General features: G+C 40.0%; 1 protein-coding gene across 3 annotated transcripts in view; it reads right to left on the bottom strand.

Annotated features, from left to right (window-relative positions):
• Nucleotides 1-21930, bottom strand: part of VCAN (versican) — a 135945-nt gene that overhangs the window by 24304 nt on the left and 89711 nt on the right. For 2 of the 3 annotated variants that reach the window (XM_074952815.1, XM_074952814.1), the window contains exons 8-12: nucleotides 13565-19129; nucleotides 11489-11602; nucleotides 9566-9679; nucleotides 1962-2120; nucleotides 508-590 (exon numbers count right to left, since the gene is read on the bottom strand). In XM_074952815.1, coding sequence (XP_074808916.1) covers nucleotides 508-590; nucleotides 1962-2120; nucleotides 9566-9679; nucleotides 11489-11602; nucleotides 13565-19129 — 6035 coding nt within the window. The remainder of the gene's footprint in view (nucleotides 1-507; nucleotides 591-1961; nucleotides 2121-9565; nucleotides 9680-11488; nucleotides 11603-13564; nucleotides 19130-21930) is intronic. The other variant, XM_074952816.1, reaches the window with a different exon arrangement.

Below are 21930 nucleotides of genomic sequence, written 5' to 3'. Positions count from 1 at the left end.
TAGTTACATAGGTCGATTTAAGACTGCAGGGTAGACATGCCCTATGTCTCCTTCACCCCAAGAATGCCCTCTCCATGGGAGGCCAGGAAGAGGGGAGATATCGGAACCATTATGCTCACCCTGTACAACCTGAGAATTCCCCATGCTGAGGGACTCATCAGGCAGCTGAATACATCAACTTTACAGCCTTTTTGTACCAGAAAATAAGCACAAAGCAGTTCCACCAGAGATCAGAATCTGGGCCGTATATGATAAGTGTCTCAGAGTGTAATCTCTTTGAAACAGTGTCTGTGCGGATTAGTACAACATATTTTCAGCACTACCACAAGAAGAAGACGAAGAAGAAGAAGAAAAGGTAGCAGTCCCAAGCAAGGAAGTTTGCTGGGGTAAACATCTAGCTACTGCATTGATTCTGGAATTTGACCTATTTTTTTTTCATTTCCAATGGGTATTCAATAAATCACCAATAGACTTTTAAATTAACTTTTTCTTTTTAAGACATCTTACCAGTGTGCTACCATCAGTCCAGCGGAAGTCATGCTCAAACATCTTATCATTGAGGCCAATCCACTGGTAGTCATGCCCGACACCTAACAGGAAAGGAAGCACAAAGATATTTTTATTAACTTTCCCATAAAAGGGAGAAAATTCATCAAAGAATATAAAGAATTTTCACAGAATGAATCAGACTTCCTGTTCTTAAATAGCTTTCACTAAGCATTCAAACAAATATTTACAGGCTCTTCTTTAGCCTTTTTTATTTGAATTCAGGAAATCTACAAAAATATAGTCTCTTACCTAATTGTTTCAAACTATTGCCGTCTTCCCTTTATCCTGCACATCCCAAAAGATCAGATTAGATTTCTACCTAACTGTGCAGTTTAAATGTCAGGCAAAGACAATTACATGGGAAAAAAACTGCCTCACCAGTTTACTATAATTAAATAAGTATTTTCTCTTCCTTAGTAATGTCAAAAGTTTTTCCGTGACATTTACAGGAGAGATGTGCAAAGCTCTGTGGCAGAAAGTCAGAGACCTGCAGACTTGTCAGGAGTCCCTGCCAACTGCGTTAAGAGGGTATGTCTACACAGGATAAAAACCTCCTGGCTGGCCCAGATCAGCTGACTCGGGCTCTGGTGCTTAGGCTCTGGAGGTGAAAAATCTCTGTGTAGATGTTTGGACCTGGGCTGGAGCCCGAGCTCTGGGACCCTGACAGGGTGGAGTGTCTCAGAGCTCGGGCTCTAGCCTGAACCTGAACCCAGAGATTTTTTAGTTACACAGCCCGAGCCCTGCCAGTCCAAGTCAGCTGACCCGGGCCAGCCATGGCCATGCCATGTGTCTTTTATTCCTGTGTAGACATACCATGAGAGACTCAAAGAGTTTTCTTACAACATGATATTCTGGGACTGAACACCTGACCCAAACATTAGTACAATTAATGAGGACTATTAGAAAATAACCATCTCCAAATATTTTAATCAATAGCATTACTCAGTTTGTGCAGGCAGCACCTGATGCTGTGAAGAGTATCACAGGCTGAATCTGTCTTGTAATGTAACACGAAGTGACTGATACTTTGTGCCTGCGAAACAGTATTTACGATGGCTTGGAGAACGAGATTGTCTAAACAATGAGCCTAGAATAAAGTCTCCAGAATAAAGGGGTGAACTTCTTTGTCTTTTATTGTCTTTTTCTCAGGACCTAAAACTTTAGGGGTTAAAAGCAGATTTTCTCTGAAGATCAGACATTTTTCCAACTGCAGGTAATGATTAATATAAAATTAACAGCAAAAGGAATGGTCGAGAATATGGAGTCTTCCTTTTAAATATCAAATGATGATGCATATTTTAGAAGGGAAATATGAAAACTATTTAGAGGTTTGGAGGGTGTTTACTCTGCATAATTTACTAGCTCTATATCCTCAACCCAGAGTTGCTCAGAGGAATCCTAATGGTACGTACGGTTCACAAATATTTGCTCTTCATGAGACAAGATGCTTGTCAGGTGGGCTCCCTGGAGACGACATTCTCTTTCAGCTGTATCCCATGTGCGGCGATGGGCAAAGTATTTGTAGCATTGTCCTTGGAACTTGTGCCAACCGTAATCACAAGTCTCTGTATCTGTGACAAGTAAACAAAAACCAACCCTTAAAATACTGAAGAAATGCACACACTTGAGTTTTATGCAAGTGGACAGAGGATTCTGCTATTTAAAGGCTCAGGAAGACACACAACCTAAGCCCCAGATGAAAAAAAAAATCACTGATCCTGTAATTCTTATTCAAGTCTTAGATACTTTTATTTACAAAATTTCACCACTAGCCATAAGGAAAATTATGCTTTGCTTGTTAATACCCATCAAAAACCTCCAGATTATCACATTATGCTGGATCTTGAATATCCCAAAAGGGCATTATTATTCCGTAACTCTGAAAGAATTAAACATAGGTGCTCTGCTTGGACATACGACTGCAGTGGTTCTATACTTTTTGTTTTATGTTTTTTGTTTACTTCATCAAATAATTCTTTGAGTTACTCTGTTCCATTACTAGGAAGGACTGATGATTGAAAATGGCCATGGAGAAAAGTAACTGTCATTGTTCAGCTAGCAGATGCAAAGCTGAAGTGCTATCTCAGCGAAGATTAAGGTTGGCCAAAAAAGGGAGTAGATTTAAGTAAACGTAAGGTATCAATTTCTAAAGACAGCTGTAAAGCTGGAATATAAAGTAATGAACTGCACATTGTCTGTGCTTGGATGAGGAGTGGTATTGATAAGAATACACTGTAGATAGAAGCTCACAACAGCCAATATTTCCATTCAGCTAAAGAGAAATAAACATGAGCTTTGGAATTGTAGCAGTTTCTAGGGTTGGATGTCAATTACAGTGTCAAGCTAAGGCAGCCACAGACAGAACAGATGGTGTAAAACTTCCATATTTATTTTGGTTCTGTGCTTTCACTGTACAAAGTGATCACAAGGAAAAATAGTTTTATAGTAAGAAGGGTATAGAAAGAGTGAACCAGCTCCTCGGGTTTGATGCAGGACCCAATGGGAGGAAATGGCTTTGAGGAGGAGTGCAGGAAAGGTGGTCCCATCATGATTTAGTGAAATCTAAAGACTGCTCTGAGTTATGCTGGTTGGAATAGTACCTCTTCAGCCACTGAGGATCACCAGAGCGTAGCACGCTCTCACCCCACCCCTTTCCAAACACATGAACATGTCCCTGGCTCAACCCCCGCCCAGTCCCCATGGTCCCTCTGCCAGAAAGCAGAGAGCCAGCTTTCCACCACCTAAGGATTCTCCCACAAAGCTCTGCATCACTCCCAATGCAATGATGTAGTAGTTGTGTATAAATTACATTTATCTGAGGAGCTTGGTGGGGAGGGGGATTGGGATTTTTGCTTAAAAGTCAATGGCATGATGTGGCCCAAGGGACTCCAGCTGCACGTGAGGGAATGATAGCCAGATACTTATACCATATGTGCCAATTCCTTAACTAGGACATTCCTTAGCTTTTAACTGGAAGTCACGTGTCAAAGCAATTGCCATACTGCAGTAAAACTGGTTAGAATATGTGTACATTTTTATATTGGACAAGTCAAGCTATAAAGAACTGCTCATACTTTAAAGAATCTGAGCTATGGAGAGAGTATGTAATCTACAATACTGAGGTTTTTTCCTAGCTCCAGTGATGTAGGCACATGCAGCAGTTGGAACTTAATCTCCACGATCTGGGGCAGCTTTTACGTTTGGTCTGTCTGTGGTTGTCTAGAGCTTTTGTTTAACCACATAGCACTGACTAATTGTGCTGTGTCCTTCATGGTGATGCTTCAAATGTTATTACTCATCTTGTTTAGGAGCCTGGTCTCACAGAAAGGAAGTCAAATAACAATAAGCAGATGTAACACACAGAGAGAGGGCAGAATTGGGCCATCCCAATCCAGTGACTGTCCACCAGGGAAGCCAGCTAAATAGCGTGTGAGGGAGCAGTGAGGCTTCAACACAAAGCAGACTGAGTTCAAAATAGTAAATAATATGAGGCCTTGATACCACACTGTATCAAAATTCTTCTCTTTAACCTAAGCAATTGTTATTAACCTTGAAGAAAAGAGGGACTGTCATTTGTTTATCAGCCTGAGAAGATCATCGGTGAATATCCTTCCCATAAAACTAAGGCTTTGCCTACAACGGGATTTCAGCCATCAGTGAGATTGCAAACGCAAACGCCTAACGGAGACACGGGCATTTCAAATCAGGATAGACTGCACGGTTGCTGCATTGCTGTAAATGGTGCCTATGCTGGAAGCCTGGACTGGTGCAGCTAAGGAGACACTGAAATCCCCCTGTAGTTAAGGCCTTAGTGGCAGCATTTGATAAATTTAGGTTTTTCTTTGTTTGTATCACTATATAATTATATATATAAAATTATTCTTTCAGTAAGGAAGCAAACTATAGGAAATGCAAACCAACCCAACCAAAAAGCAATGACAAATGAAGAGCCTGATTCATCACTGCATTACATCAGGTTGAATCAGTTCCTTATTCTATTGCCAATGTGCATACCGCCCATTGACATTGCTGTGAGAGATACACACGTGCATTAGCAGGAGCGCTATATAACGGCTTATGCCTTTACTGCACATGGGATTCTAGCTGCAGCAATGGCAGTACGTTTCCGATCTGATCTTTGCCCACTTGTGAACAATTGATGTGGGAGGACTTAGCCAGCCTACACTGCATGCATACGCTTTATTTCCTGGAAGGTAATCACAGCGTTCTGGAAGCGGATCGCAAAATGTGTTGGAAAGACTGAAACACTGCTTGCTATGTTTATGGTGTTTTAAAAGTTGTCTTGCTTGCCCAAGGTTTATTATAATTTAGAGGTTTGTTTTCAGAGCTGTGTGCCAGGAGGTACCCACATGCTTCTGCTTCCTCATAAGAGCAATTGTAGCTGTATAGCTCTCCAAACACTGCATTAAAAATGTGCCCCTTCGGTGCAGTATATGGCCACGTAGAGCTTTTTCAACAGCAGCAATAGGCTGCGGCTAGTAGCTGCCATGTCTTCAAACAAATTCCAGAAGAGGCTTAAGAAACCAAAGGCTGAAGCACAGATACTAGAATGTAAAGTGACTTGCTCAGCTGTGGATTCTCTGTGTCTCTGGATTCAGGTAATAAATGAAAATCAGAGTCCCATTAGCCCAGACATCTCAGAGTGAAACTGTTTCTCTAATAAATATTCAAGAATCCCCCACAGCTGTGAGATATAAGCTAGAAACTGCCTGTTTCCAAAGAGAATCCTTGCAACAAACCTTTGTCCACCGTTCGGATTTCCCAAGGTACTACAACTGGGAGAAAAAAAGTGAGTCAGCTGAGGAACCAGTATTCACAAACATTTGGACAGGGATCTCAGGTTTGAAAAGCAATGTTGCTGATAATGAAGAAAACATTGTTTTGCTTTGGGAACTTGGAAGGAAAAAGAAAAAATCTTGTTGTATTACCCCAGTGAGGGATGTCTATTAACAAACGCATATGTGCCATTTTGGCAGTCCGTGAGCACAGCTGCATTCAGTAAACAGGCTAAGCTATGTGTGTGTCTGCAGAGATTCAGCAGTAGGGAAGCCAAACTTTGCTTTAAGTTTAAAACAAAAATGCAGCACCTTGAGAGCAGGTGGACCACAGTCAGAATAGCAGAGAGGGGAAGAGATGAAACAAAAGGAAACTTTAGCCAGAGCACAAAAGTGCGGGAGGGGCAAATAGCAAATCTGTTTTTTAATGCTAGACATTCCAGTACCATAGTCTAGAAGATAATGGCAAAATTGTGGGCCTTCTACACCACATTATATGGTATCTTACTACCCAAATACTCCCACTGATATCAATGGAGTTATTTGTGGACTAAGGTACTTCTCAACCTGAGTAAGGATAGCCCAATATTGAGAAATCATCATGGGCTATATTATGATGCACTTACTTACACTGAATATTAACTTATCCTATGACTAGTCCCACTAACTTGTGGAGAACTGTTCCTCATTGTGAGGAAGGTTATCATAGTGTAGCCCAATAAAACATAGCACTTGTACAGCAGCACTTTATATGTTACAAATGAAAGACCCCAGGTCATGAGCTCATTTGTCTAGACTTCTGTGGAGTTACTGCCAACTTACGTCGCAAGTGAGTGGGTTCAGATCCACTGCCTCAGTCTGCAGTCACACATTTCTTGGATATTTTGCATTGAAAAGTGACAAACAAAAAACTATCTGCTCTGGTGACCAGATACTTTAAACAGATATAGTTGTATTTTGAAAAGTTGGGGAGATTGGGTAAAAAAACAAAATAAGTGACAGAAATGGATATTTAGAAAAGAGAGCAGGTGTATTTAACTGCACCGGTAGTTTAGTCTGAATTGGAAACAATGTTGCCTCTCTGAATTATTCCTTGAGTTTATAGAAAGGATGGTATCTTTATTTTTTATGCCTGACAACTTTCTCTCGCAGTATTCAAGAAGAAGTTCTTGGCCCAGATGCTCTGATTAACTATGTTTCAATTTGGTGAAACAGAGGAAGGTGGCTGCCAAGGAGCCACTTATAGTTCACTGGTTCCCAGGATGGATCTGTTCCGCCCTGGGCCCCAGCATAGGTGAGAGTACGCAGGAGGCTGCTCATCCTTCACCAGCTGGCAAAGGTCCCTAAAGGACTATATATCTGCTGAGCACAGCCAGAGTGTATGAGCTCTGGACATACCATCTCCCTAACCCTGACATGCCCAAAATTGTGAGTGAGTGGAGCAGGAACACACTACACCAGCTGAGAGTTCCCTCACGCTGGGGGAATTATCAGCTGGCCATATCTGGCTGCTTTCTGATCTCTGACTCCCTTTGTCTCCTATCTGCAGGCATGATTTTCTGTGCACTCATCTCCCATTAACTACAGTGAGATTGTGGATGCTCAGCACTTCTGGCTAAAGGGCCCTTAATCTTTATTTTGAAAACATGAATAGGATGTATTGCAAACAAACATAATAAAATAAAATGCAAGTAACGAAACATAACGTTTGCATACTCACTCACACCCTTTCTGAGGCATTGAGGTGACATGTTCTGTCATTCTGGCTGTGTTTTCAATCTAGCAAAGTCAGGGTTGATGCCGTGAAATAAAGACTCCTTGCCAGACAACTGTGTCTGAATTGCCAGCACATTTTTATTTTGTCTGGTGAAATGGAAATTTGGCACTGATGCTTTTCCCAGGTCCCAAACCACTGCAGGACTTTAAGTGGAGGAAATTTAAATTCCAAAGCTGAGTGAGTAGAGGTCTGTTTCTCATTGACAAACTAGGAAATGTTCCCATTAACCACCTAAAATGTATTCTCAGGTCGGTCATAAAATGCAAATTAAAGCTACCATGATGCTGAAGGCCATTCAGTACTATGGATTTGCTGGGGAAAAAAGAGAACATTTATTCCTTCTGTTATAAAAACATTGTCAAATTCTAGTCTTAGAGAACAGATTCAGAAGGTCTTTCAAACCCTGGGCTGCGCCAGACTACTGAAAAGTTGAATTGTGATGAAAGCTGGAGCTAGTCATTCTTCAGAGGTTTCAACTCTAACAAACAAGCCCCTTCCCTTTAGGCTCACTTGGAAAACCTTGTGAACTGCATTTCACCCAATAGGCTCGGGATGAAAGGTAAGCCTGAAACTGCCAACATTTATGCAACTATAAGTAGAAAAAGAGGAAGAAAGATATTTTTGTTAGCCTGGAAAAGAGTGCACCTTTAAGCACCATTTCTTTTTCTCTTGGAAACCTCTCCAATAATTTTAACAATGGGCCAGATTTTGCCTCTCTTACATACATCGAGGAGTATCTTACTGTGTGAACAGTCCCACTGAAATCAATAGGACTTATTGTGGAATAAGGTACTGGAACATGGAAGAGTAGTGGAATGTGGCCTGTTTCTCTGAGTTTACCAGCTTGGAGAGTTTCTTACATCTCTGTTGTCATCTTCACCTTGCACCCTTTTTCTAAACTATCACAGCATAAGTCAGCTTGGAGAAGCTGGGAATGGAGAAGCTGGGAATGCAGGTGCCCAGGTGATCCTGCCTATCTACTTATGTAGGCCTACGATACAGTTGGTGGTGGCATCTTGGTTTCCAGCTGTCCATGTTCTAAATCAGGGGTTCCCAAAAGTCTGTCATATTGTGGGCCACTTTGCAAAACGTAAGCCCTGTCACAGACCTGCTCTCCTCCCAATCACAATCCCACCCTTCGCTGCAGCAACTTGAGTGCTTAGTTACATGATAAAGTGATATTAGGGCAGAGTTGAAGATTAAAAATGTACTTACTTTAATATGCTTACTGTGGCTATTTGGATATGCCCTCCCCCCACCCCATTTTCATTTTGTACTTATGTTGTTTATTTCCTCTCCGTGAGGGTAGCACTTAACATTTATTACTGCTACAAAAATCTGCCTTCATTGCTTGTGGTCTCTGTTGTTCGATAGTCTTCGGATCAATTTACAGTTTGTTTGTTTCTGTCCTGCTGTACATTTTCTACCCTTCTCATGCTGGTTTTGTTCTAAAATTTGATCATGGGTGAAGTGAATGTATACTAAAGAAACACTTGACGTTGTTGAAGTAGTCATGCACAACCTGCAGAGATGTGCTGGAGGTTTTTGTTTTTTGTTTTGATTCAACTGGATATAAGAGCCTCCAGAATTCCTAAAAGAAACCTGGAATGGGCTAGCAACAAGTGCCACTGCTTGAAAATGGATACATGCATAACCTTACCTTTAAAGCCCTTCACAACATTGTTTTGCCCTACTGATCTATTCTCGCATCCTATCATGCTTCTCCTTGCTGCCTCTTCTGATCCAGCTATTCATTAATTTATCCCACAAACACCACAAATTGCTTTTATCCTGTCTCTTGTACAAGGAATATTCTCCTAATTACTCCAAATAGGGCTAGATGGGGATGGATGGGATAGACAGCAGAGCCATGGCCAGCCATGCAGGTGGTGGTATGCTGCACCCTTTAAAGCAGTGTAGTAGCTTGTACATTTCCTGGCATACTGGAGAGTTCCAGGAGGCACTCAGCTCCCCTTAGTGAGGGGCAGTTGTGTAGCACCACCAATGGGGCAATACAGCTCTTAGCAAACCACAAGCGGAGCAGATTTTGGAGGAGCAGCCAAATTGCATGAGATCAGCATATTGCAGTTTCTTTAGCGATCTGGAGTAATTAGGATTGCATGCCCTGAGGAGGCTAAAACCAGACTCCAAAAGATGGTCATACGACATTCGCAATAGCAGAACCATAAACAGAGACTGAAATGACCTCTCCTGGTTGGCTATATCAATGATCATAAGCAAATGGGAAAGAGAATGAAGGATCAAGAAACACAAGGGAGAGTTTACAAACACAAAAACCCATAAGAATGGCCTATTCCTGATGTCTTTGCTCATATAAAACTCCCTATATGCTAATGGGAATTTTGCCTCCTTGATGACTACATAGTGGGCCCTGGCTAGCCACAAATTGAAAAAAAAATCAAAGTATTTGTTAATGTCTTACCTTGTTCGCAAAGAGCACCTACATAGCTTGGCAGACAGAGACAAGTAAATAGATTGAGACCATCAATACATGTGGCTCCATTCCGGCAAGGATTGGACTGGCATTCATCAACATCTATATAAAAATGTAAAAGCGTATTTAAAATATATTCGCCTCCTTAAAGGGAAACAGTGTTTACCCTTATTCAGAATTAGTACTAAGAACAATTCCACTCATGAAAGATAAAGCATTGCAAAAGAGACTGCATAACCGCTTTTCTCATATGAGAATGATGACTTCTACATACAAAATAACCTCAGAAAAGCTATAGATGCTGAACAACAATTTCACATTTACATGCTTTTGAATCTGCTGTGTGACTCCTGGGTTAATTTCTGTAATTTGTATATTCATTTCCTAGCTGTCACTCCTTGTGTACCTCTGAAAGAAGATACAGTGTACTGTATCTTCTCTTCAGCTGGTTAATTATCTCTGTGAAGAGTATGACCTTCTCTAGACTGTGACCATGGTACACGTCTTATCTAACAACATAAACAGTGCTTCTAGTTTTTCCCTGTAAAACTGCAAGCATTAGCATCTTATTGTACTGTTTATCCATTCCTTTCATGTCATGCTTTCTGCATGATCGGAACAAAGTTTCTTAAAGGCATTTTCACTGTTTATTATTAGGTGTCTTGATTGATGATAATCTTCATAGAGAGATAGAGGAGACCTTTACCAGACTTATGATCCTGAGGCAAACAAAAGGTTCCTCTCTGCTAATCAAAATGTTAGCACCTGGTATTAAAATACCCAGACAGCTCCAATTTCTTTCTGTACAATAGTGTCTCCTGATCATCTAGTATGAAGAATTTGTGAGTTTGAGAATGAGAGTGAGCTGTGAGACAGATAGATCTGTATATGCAAACTGAACCTACAACTGTAATTTTTTAAGGAAATTTACTCTGGCATAGCTAAAGTTTAAACTTTCACCCAGATTTTGTGCATCAAAAATCTTGTTCAAAGTTGAATTGCTGATAGCCATTGAGTATCAAAATATAAAAAGAGTATTTTTATTTGACAACAGTGCTCAATGCATAGTTTCACAAGCACTTAAAACAGTCCTAGGTTAAACAACCTCACTGTCTAAAAGATCACACATACATATCATATAGGTTGGAAGTGTGTGTTTAAGGCCTGAAAAAATGTTACTTTCACCAGATTTTTGCTTGCTAGTTAAATGTAACAAGCTGTGTTATCCTGAGTTGTATTGGAATGTCTCATGTAGCCATATGTTGCGGTGGAGAGAGATTGGACATTAGACCCATGTGTAGTCTGGTCAAGCTCTCTTAATTGTCATCAGAGTTGTCTAAATATTGATTTCAACCTGGAACTGATTTCTCCCTGCCCACATCTGCTATTTGGCTGGTCAAATATCAGCAGGCATTAATATAGATAATGCCCTATTATTTGGGGGATTGAGGATTAAATAAAGTTTACCGCCTTCCTGAACCATTAGAAAAAGTTTATAAGAATTTACTGGTTAATTCAAAAGGGTTTAATCAATATGATAATTAGATTATACTGATTATTTGATATTAACCCACTTTATTTTGATTTATGTATGTATTTTATTTTGTGTCTTTTTTTGTTTAGTTTAGTTAATAAATTGGACACAATTTGTGAATATTACCCTCTAGAGGTAGGTAGGTGTGTGGGGAGGGGACAGGAGGAGGCAACATGGGCAGGGAAAGAGAAGCAGGTGTTTCTTTCTCTGCCTCTCTCTACCTGGATCATGTCCAACTACAGAATCTTTCAAAGCCTCAGCATCTGTCAGTGTAACGATACATAATTCCGCTTCCAAAGCTAATATATGAAATGTTATTCTAGTCAATCTGCAGACAATCCAGTACAAGAAAAGCTTTCAGGTTGGCATCGTCTTACCCAATTCACACTGCTCGCCACTGAAACCTGGCATACATGTGCAGATGTAGTAAGAGCCACGTGGATAACATGTACCCCCATGAAGACAGGGATTACTTTTGCAGGGATCTTGGCCTGTGATATGAGTTAAAGAAAGAAAAATTGATACATTGTCTAAAATACTTGGTTAGTTGTTGGTTCTTTTAAGAAAGAAAGGTATTTCCTTATTTCTGCTTTGATGCTTCACTGCAGTTAAAGATTAAACCATTAAAAAAAGTTCTGTACTGCCTGGAGTTGTCATTTTCAATCACCATAATTTTCAGCCTTACCAATAACACTATATTCACGACAGAGAACAATAACTCATTTTCAGAGGTGTTTCATGTTTTTAAAATGACATTTTGTACTACTCCTGGAAATTGAAATATTCTATTGAGGATTTAGTTGGCGTGACATGGCAATTAATTATAGCCAAAAACAGTTAAACATATGTGCACAGTGAATAGAAAATGTATTCTTTTGAATGGGGTTAGTTTATATGGAATGGTTGGGTACCCAGAACATGCATCTTTTTAGCATACTGACTTGCTATCATTTTGAAATGTTATACTTAACCATTTACTGCTCAGACACTCTTATTTCTTTGAAAGAATCTTTTGCTAATTAATATTCTTTCCCCAAATCATGCCCCAGTTGTCTTCCTTTAAAACATACTTTTAGAAAACAAACTTAGTAGCTATATACGAGACTAAACCAAAATATTTAGATAAAAACTTACCTGCCATGAAATCCCAACATTTATTGGAATCATCATTTTAATACTGTTTTCTTACAGAGTGTAGATGTGTTCTACTGATCTTTATTTGAACTCAGTTCAAACTTAAACATTTGTATGTGGTATAGGCAAATAGGAACAATCACTGATACAAATATTCATACAAAAGGTAGCTACTCTACATATCACCTGTGTTTTTTGCACTCTTAAGCATTCAGTAAACCAATTAATACAGTGCTTCTGACCTGCAAGAAGGAAGCCCATGGCTATATTGGGAGTCTGAGAGAGCAGATATGAAGCAAAAGGTCCTATTTTAATCTAATTTGATTCAAAGACATGGGCAAATGTTTCAGACATTGTTTACATTTTCCAAATTAGTTTGTTTGTCCTTTATGGTATATAGGACACAATCCAAAGTCTTTCTGTTGAGTTCAATTAATTACCCAAACTGTTTGAAAAAATTATCAAAACTAGGATATTGACCACCTTTAAAATATTAGTCCAGTTCTTACCTCAACATGCCAGCCATATACAGGTAAACGATGAATAGTAGCTATTGTACACAGAAATCATTCTATCTGTATAGCTTGTGTTATGCCAAATGCTGTCCAAGCCAAGGATCTTTGGTTTATATTTATATCAGACAGAAGCTGTATCAAACCAGTCAGATTGCTCAATAGCCAACCATTATTTTTTTAAAACCTCAAACTTCAGCCAGTCTTGAGACTAATCCAGTATATATTTTTTTAAACTTGTATTATAGATAAGCCTGTCTGCAATTACTTGATGAGTTCCCTGGCTTTGTTCTCCAAATAAATTGGAATATTCCATGAAAGCCACTAGAGTTGTAGAATAATTGTACATTGCAATTGTCATGCTAATGCAACAACATTCATCAAATAAATTAATGATATCTACATATCCATTAGGAACATGGAAATAAAGTAACTACAACTGGATACTGTGCTCGGATCAATGTTCCTTTTCTTCTATATCATCACCTCAGATCTGAACCAAAACCCATTGATGCAAATGGAAGGTCACTTATGAATTAGTGAGCTTTGGATCAGCCCCCTAGTTTTCCTTGAACTTGTAACTCAGTAGGCTTCACCATTGTATTGATTTCAGCATTGTATAATGCTTTTATGTGTATTATCTTCATTGCCTTCCAAATGTAGTTTGATTCTCATATACAAACACATGTTTGCTACCACCTAGTGTTTTAGTATAAAATAAAGTCTTCAAGTGAAAATAAAGAACAAATTAAATGTTTACTGGTAAGAAAACAAGTTTATATGGTATTTATCAAATTGGGATCTCACCTGGTATATGGACCGCTGTGCCTTCAACAGAATCTCCACTGTTGCCGATCAGGAAATCTGATCCATTAGTGACGTCCAGAAGGAAAAATGATGAAGTTACAAGTTCAGTAGTGTTTAGGTCCTCTGTGCTTATTGTTGTCTGTTTATTATACTCAGGAACATTTTCAGGGGCTGTAATCTTTGTTGCAATGTCAGAAGAAATTGTTGTGGACTCCTTCTCTCCTACCACAGTTGTTTGTGTTTCCAGGCTTATATCCAAAGATGGTGAAGATGAAGATAACATTGTAACAGTTGCCTGGCCAGGCTTAAATATTCCACCTGCTATACTTTCATGTGGCACTGAAGCTGGTGTGGTGTACAGCCTGGGCAAAGCTCCCTCAGTGCTGCTTTCATCTACTTGATTGGGATCTTTCACTTTCTCTGGAGAGGTTTCATCTTCTGCGCTAATTTCTGGAATATCTGTGTCTACTGTTTCTCCAGAATGTATAAAAGCTGTTGGTATGACATATTTTGATAGAGAATCTTCAGAAATGGTTGCTAGTTCTTCAGTAACTAATTCTATTATGGAAGTTTCTTTCTCCTTTGTTCTGTCTGTTATCTGTCCACTAAAATCAGGAGTACTTTCAACAGATGTGCTTTCTGATTCAGGTTCAGGAGAAGAGTCTAGTGGAGACTCAGTTTTAGTGGACAGCACTTTGATGGGTGGTTTGTAAGTTGCTGCAACATCAGAACTAACTTCTTTGAAGATTTGGCCTGATGTTTGATTAGACCTGTCTGAATCAGTTGATGACAAAGTATTTGGAATGATTACTTCAGGGTACTCTGATACTTCATTAACCAAGTGGATAGTTACTGGAGATTTTGGCATTTGAGTTACAGGAAAAGTTTTGGCTGGATCTGTTTCTTCAGATTCTGTTGATATGGTTTTTGTTTCTATATAAACTGTATGATCTTTTACTTCACTTATATTAGGTGACTCTGTTAAGTTTTGGGATATAAGTCGTGGGGTAACAATACTTACATCAGACATGTTTGCTGTGAAAGCCTGTTCTGTCTCAGTAGGTAAGTCGGGTCTAAAGGAAGGAAACAAAGGCTTCTCCTCATCAGGCTCTTCTTGTCCCATTCCTGAATACCCAGAGGTAGAGACTATTTCACTTTGATCTGCTATCGCTTGGTTGTCTGACAAAGTACTTGATTCAGGGAGGCCTTCTGTTTTATTTTCTGGTGCTACATGTTTAGTTTCAAATGGAGATTCTTTGGCCTCTTCGCTTACTCGGGGGGGCACACTAGGGCTGGCCATTGATGATATTGTTGGAAGCAAAATATCCAGTTCAGAGAATTCACCAGTGATGGGAGTTTCCGTTGTGAACTGCATGACATCCCCTGAACCAAAATCCATGTCATCTGATCTGGGTCTGTTCTCAGCTGTTACTGATTCACTATTTATTGACTTACTGGAAATAGTTATGGAAAGATTATCACCAGATCCATATGATTTCTCTTCAGCTGTAGAAAGATTAGATGTTAAATCATACTCCTTCACTTCTTCAACATTTATGCTATCATTATTGCCATATGTTGAATGAGTCTCTGTATCTGGAGTTGTCTGCACACTTAGTATATCTTCATGCGTTGGTTTAGAATGATCCACATCTATGATTGTTGTTTCATCTGATGTGATTCCTAGTCGTACTTCAATTAGTGTGATCTCATTAAAAGCAGAAACATTCCCTGTAACATTTCTGAAGTCATCAAGCTTTGGGAGGATTTTGTTTTCTATCCTTGTATCATTTATTAAACTCTCATCTGTAAAGGTCTTTGGTTGAACACTAGTCGCGCTTGGTAAGATCTCTTTTTCTTCTGTGTGGGTGGAAAATAACACTGAAACAGTTTGTGATCCATTTAATACTGTCTCTGTGTTCAGTTCGTCAGAAGAGTTTTCCTCATGAGTATGAGGAGCAACTGTTATTTCCAGCTCTCGCAAATGGGTAGTAGATGCATCTGGGTGAAATGACCCCACAATGTCTACCCAGCCAGATCCTTCTCCAGAACTTTCATATAGTGGTGTGGGAGGCATTTTTGGTGTTGATGTTGCAAGTGCTTCCTCTGTTTCAAGATGAGGAGTTCCATTAAAGAATACAGAAGCAGCAGTTATATTTTCATTAGTCATCAATTGTGAAGTTTCCTCTTGAGTAACAACTCGATCAGTAACAGCTGGTGCTCCGTATGTTTCATTTTCTTCTATCCATTGAAAAGTTTCTTGTTTGTGAGAGTCTTCAGTGATTAAAAAAGAATGTGATGTCTCTTTTGTGGTAGCTTCTTTAGTACTGAAGTTCCTAGAACTTTCTTCAGCTAAAGCAGAGGTACTAGTGGCCATTTTCTCTGTTGTTTCGGAAACTGCCTTTGTTATAGAACTGAATAGCCTGAGTTCTTCACTGGAATCCTTGTTTGATTCAGTCTGACCACTTTCAAATTCTTGGGCTTTGTCAGTAGAAAGTCTTGGTCCCACACTTTCAGGATGAAATGCTTCAGGACTTAAAGTACTAGTGATTTCTTTTATAGTCACAGAATTCAGTGGCACTGCTGATGGAACACTAATAAATTCATCTCCTGATCCTTGTCCTGAAAACAATGTATCACTACTGATCTCTTTATTAGTTGGCTCGTCACCCTTGGGGATCAGAAGTGATCCATGAATGTCTTCTGTAGGGAAAATATTTTGTACCAAGTCTTTTTCTTTCTTTGTAAGTGTAGCTAGAGAGCTTATATCTTTGCTTTTAATTTTTATGGCCTCAGTTACTAGAGTAGTATCACTAAATGAAAGTATTTTTTCAACAGATTCAGTGCCAGAAATTATCTCCAATTTCTTTTCTTCTGAATATGGACTAACTGTGGGAACAACTAACATTTCAAGTTGTTCTAGGGTAGATTCTGTACTTTTAATGACAGGATATTTTGTTGTTATTCCAGAGGGTTCTACAACTTTTTGTGAAGTTTCTGCAGAAATATTCTGGTCAGAACGTATATCTTCTTCCAAAGGAAGATTTGTAGCAAAAGTTCTTGTTATGGATTCAGTAGGCATTTGCTCTTCTATCTGTACCTCAGTGATGACTTTTCTTGTAATTCCAGTTCTAACTGTGCTGACTTCACTTTTGGTACTCATGACTAAATTTGCAGACTCAACAGCAAAGGAATAACCCACAGATGCTGTACTGATAATTTCTCTTTCATCTTCTGTTGCTTGTGTTTCTGGTCTTCTAACTGCTGAATGTGGTAAAGCTGTAGTTTTTGTAAAAGACTCAATGACAGAATCCACTTCTCCAGAACCCTGATCAATTAATGGGAAATTAGTACCAAGTACTTTTTCTGTAGAACCATCTGGCACTGGTACCATGATACCACTCTCATCTCTGGATTCTTCTCCAGAGCCTGCCTCCATAAGGATAATGTTCTCTGCTGAGATGGTTGGTGAGCTGTCTCTTCCACTTTCACTTTCTGTAGATTCAATTACTGTCTTTATACTGCTGACAGCATGTGTCACAATGGTGTCAGGAGAAGTGATTTTAACAACAGACTCCACAGAAGAGGTGACCCCAAAGTTTTCTAAGTATTTAGTTTGCTCTTCTGTTGCCATATGAGTTGTCATCTCTTTTCTAGATTGAGTAAAAGATTTTTCTTGAGAAGGAAGAGTTGTAATCAAATAATGTGCTTCTGTTTCATGTTTTTGTTCTCCTGGCTTACCTGTACTAAAAATGTCCTTAGATACCTGCCTTCCTATTCCAGCTTCCTTAGTTGAGTCATCTGACTCAGTATTTAACACTGACTTTGTTGCTTCAACGGTTGTTGTATATTCCACAGATGAAGTATCTGTGCTGTAGATATCTCTTTCCTGCTTTTTCGTTTGTGTTTCAATGCCCCCAGTCACAGACCCCAATAGAACTGAAATAATGGCAGTAGAATCAATAACATCTCTTTCTCCAGAACCTAGATCAATAAATGGGGGATCAGTACTTACCACTCTTCTTGTGACACCCCCTGAAATTATGTCTCCAATGGTTTTCTTAGTGTATGTTGGTTCTTCCCCAGATCCTTCATCTATAAAAAGGCTTTTCTCTGTGGAGAAAGGAGCAGCAGTAAACACTTTGCTTTCAGGCCATGTGGAATCTGTCATTGGTATTGTTTTGCTGAGAGTAGTGGATTCCTGACCTACAATTCCAATTCTGTTACTAGAGCTTTCCTGTCCATCACTGAATACTAACTTTCCTATCTCAACAGTAGACGAATGTTTCTTAGTTGAAGAAGCAGTGCTCTGTGCTTCTTTTTCATCTTCTTTCATTTTCATTTCCGTTCCAGTAGCACTGCTAACTCCTTTTTCAGTAACCAACCCAAAAACAGATGTGGCAGTAGCAGTTTCTTCAGAACTTTGATCAAAAACAGAAGTAGTAGTGCTAGTTTCCTTATGCAAAGAAATGGTGGCTCCTGAAACAGTGGCAGTAATTTCTGTCGTCAGCAGTTTGCCAGACCCTAAGAAAGTTTCTTCTACTGAAATCTTTTCAGTAACTACAGTCTCTGTCACCATAGCTGAAGTTTTAGCAACATCCTCCTCTTCTACATCTCCAGAGCCTTCTGGTATTATAAATGAAGTAGGACTTGCCACAGACTTCACTATATGACTTCTTGTTGTTGTTTCTACGAGGGTTTCCAGTGGGGGAAGTCTATCAGGCTTAATAGTTGATTTATAATCATCTCTTAGAATAGAGGTTTCCTTTTCTGGCATATGGTCTTTTAGGCCTATGTCTACGGTAGCGGTATCAGACACTGGACTGGGAGCAGAAGTTGCGGCAGAACTTTTTTCTGCATGTTCTTTTATTGTCATTTTCACCATTTCTGAAAAGACTGGACCAGGGAACTCAGGGTCAATGGCAGCATCTCCAGAAGACTCTATAGTAATCAAAGGCAAGGTTTTGGGGTCTTTAGTTGAGCTTTGCTGAAATTCAATTCCATGATGTTTTAAGGTCTCTAAAGTTTCTGATGAAGATTGCCCATATATAGATGGTACCTCAGATTTATTTGTAGTGGCAACTTCTGATTCACTACTTAAAACAGGTTCCAACATTGCAACATCTGCTGTAGGTTGTTGTGTAACTTCAAATGCCCCTATTATTTCTCTAGATACATCTGGTTGCATTGTACCAGAGGCCTCATTTTCAGATATTATGGTGTTAGTTTTGTTGATTTGTGAAAATTTGACATTTTTGGAATGTGTAACACTTTCAATTTGGTCACTTCTTGCTTCTTCAGCTTTTGTGTCTTTAGGTGCACTGGTCACCTGTTGCTTTCCATTGATGAACTGCAATGCTGGAGGAGTTGTAACATCAGTAGTATTTTCACAGTCTTCATCTTCTTCAAACTCAAAAACTGGAAATAAAGATTCCATAAAGATTCCGGCAGGGTACTCAGAAGACTCTTGATCAGGGACTGAGGTACAAGGTTCAGCCTGTGGTGAGTCTGCGTCTATGGGGGGTTCATCTGTTGTGTGTGAATGTATTTCATAATCAAATAGATCTGCAAAAAGAAAGAGCTTTTCACAATCCTTAAATGACAAGTGTGGTAATGAATTATATTAGCCATAGGCAGGACAAACAATTTATCATAGCAAAAATAAATGCATTTCAAATTAAATAAATTAAATATAGTATGTTATTTTATTAGCAAAATAAATTAAATATAACCTGTTTTAAAAACTGCACACTTGCTTTACCAGTTCAAATGGTTTTGCACACAGAGCTCACCAATTTTTAAATACCATTGATTGTCATAAAACACGTGTGTTTAGTCACAGAAATAGCCTTGTGCTGACTTCTCCCTTCAGTAGATTTACACTATTCTATACAGATGTAAAGGGGGCAGAGAAAAAAAATCAGTTTTAGATAGAAGAAGCTATCAGCGGTGCCCAACTGCAATATTACTTCTATGGATTTGTGGCATAAACTAATCTTCCTTAGCAATTGAGGTGAAGCCTCCCATGTTCTAAAAAAAAGTACAGCACATTTCTTCCCAATGCCATTTGTCCTGAATACATGCTAGCTTGAATGAAAGTAATTGCTTCAAGGCTATATGAGACACTCTGCTCTGTACTCTTGACCATTAGGTTAGTAAATGATAGGTCACTCCTCAGGTTCATTATGGCTATTGAGAAAATATATTAAATAATAAATCATACATAAAAATATATTGTACGCAAAAATGATGCCATAGTACTTGATACTTGATAAATGCCAGTTAATTTTTTCTGCAGTTATACCTTGAATAGTATCCCTGTTTACATATACTGCAAAAAATTTAAAGTTTTTCTTTAGGGCAATTGAACAAATATTGAGATGGAGATTTCCAAATGCTTGTAAGAAATTTAGGTATAGAAATCTCATTGAATTCCACTGGGATCTATGCTCCTAAATTCTTCGGGTGTTTTTGAAAATCTCCCCGAACATGTACATTTTATCTCAGATCTTCTGGACTATAGGATGCATGTCACCTTCAGATAAGCAAGAGCTATAAGCTCTCTTTGTCTTATACTTGGTCTTATAGAACTCTTTGCTCCACTGACTTGTAGACAGAAAGTTTTGTGCTGCTGTACACAACTTTTAATCCACAAATTTCTCTTACATGTAATTCTAGGTAAATAAGATAAACCAGATCCTTAGCTGGTGTAAACTGAGGTAGCCAATGGAGCTGCACCTGTTTACACCAGTAGAGAATCTGGCCTGACATAGCTAGCTTCTACCCTTTAGCATGATCAGATAAATGCTACTCACCCTATGGTCCTGAAAAGCTAAATTAAAGGAAAGATTCTGTTCCTGCTATATACACCGTCAATGACATAGTACAATAACTCCTCACTTAACGGTGTAGTTATGTTCCTGAAAAATGCGACTTTAAGCTAAACGATATTAAGCGAATCCAATTTCCCCATGAGTATTAATGTAACTGGGGCTGGGGAGTTAGGTTCCAGGGAAATTTTTTCGCCAGACAAAAGAAATTATGTGCAGTTTGACTCTCAGCTGTGACTAGGTAAGTGAATATCCTCTGGCCCCAGAGCTCTGGTGAGGGTGTGGGCCAACAACACCCCCACTCCTAGGCCTGCAGAGTCCTCCCTGTGCAAGCTCTGTGGGTTTGGGCTTAACGGGAGCCAGGCAGAGCGGGCAAGTGGCAGCCTATAGGAAGGGACACTGCTGCATCCTTCCCCAGCAGCCGATGGAGATGTCTCTGCTGGCCTCTGAGCAGCAGATCACACAAATGCCTGCTCCAGTTAGTCACTGAATGGCCCCCCAGCTCCCCGGGGTGCTGGGGAGACCAGTCATCTCCTAAGGGAACTAATCTGCCAGGTTGCATGGTATGCTCGGGACGCACAACGCAGAGACACGTGGCCTCTAGAGCTCTGCAGAGCTGGAGACAGCCACAGGCGCCTACTTTTCAAACTGCCAGGGGTGTGCTCTCCCCCAGGCTCTGCCCCAGGACCCGCGCCCACTCCACCCCTTCCCCCGAGGTCCCACCCTGCCACTTCCCGCCCCCCTCTTCACTCCCACCCCTCTTCTTCCCATGCCATTCCACCCCTCCCCCGAGCACGCTGGGTCATCGTTCCTCTCTGCTCCCTCCCAGCCTCCCTGCACACTGTGAAACAGCTGATTGCAGCGGGTGGGACACGCGGAGAGGGAGCGGGGAGGCGCTGATCCGTGGGGCCTGTTGGAGGTGTTGGAGGCGGGTGGAAAGTGTTAGAACATTGCACAACTTTCATAGAATCATAGAATATCAGGGTTGGAAGGGACCTCAGGAGGTCATCTAGTCCAACCCCCTGCTCAAAGCAGGACCAATCCCCAACTAAATCATCCCAGCCAGGGCTTTGTCAAGCCTGACTTTTAAAAGCTTCAAAGGAAGGAGATTCCACCATCTCCCTAGGTAACACACTCCAGTGCTTCACCACCCTCCTGGTGAAAAAGTTTTTCCTAATATCCAACCTAAACCTCCCCCACTACAACTTGAGACCATTACTCCTCACTCTGTCATCTGCTACCACTGAGAACAGTCTAGATCAATCCTCTTTGGAACCCCCTCTTTCAGGTACTTGAAAGCAGCTATCAAATCCCCCCTCATTCTTCTCTTCCGTAGACTAAACAATCCCAGTTCCCTCAGCCTCTCCTCATAACTCATGTGTTCCAGTCCCTTAATCATTTTTGTTGCCCTCCGCTGGACGTTTTCCAATTTTTCCACATCCTTCTTGTCGTGTGGGGCCCAAAACTGGACACAGTACTCCAGATGAGGTCTCACCAATGTCGAATAGAGGGGAACAATCACGTCCCTCGATCTGC

The sequence above is a fragment of the Natator depressus genome, chromosome 5 (assembly GCF_965152275.1).
Source record: "Natator depressus isolate rNatDep1 chromosome 5, rNatDep2.hap1, whole genome shotgun sequence".
Classification (NCBI taxonomy): domain Eukaryota; kingdom Metazoa; phylum Chordata; order Testudines; family Cheloniidae; genus Natator; species Natator depressus.
The sequence above is the reverse complement of the archived record's forward strand: the minus strand, read 5'-3'. Positions and strand labels throughout refer to the sequence as shown.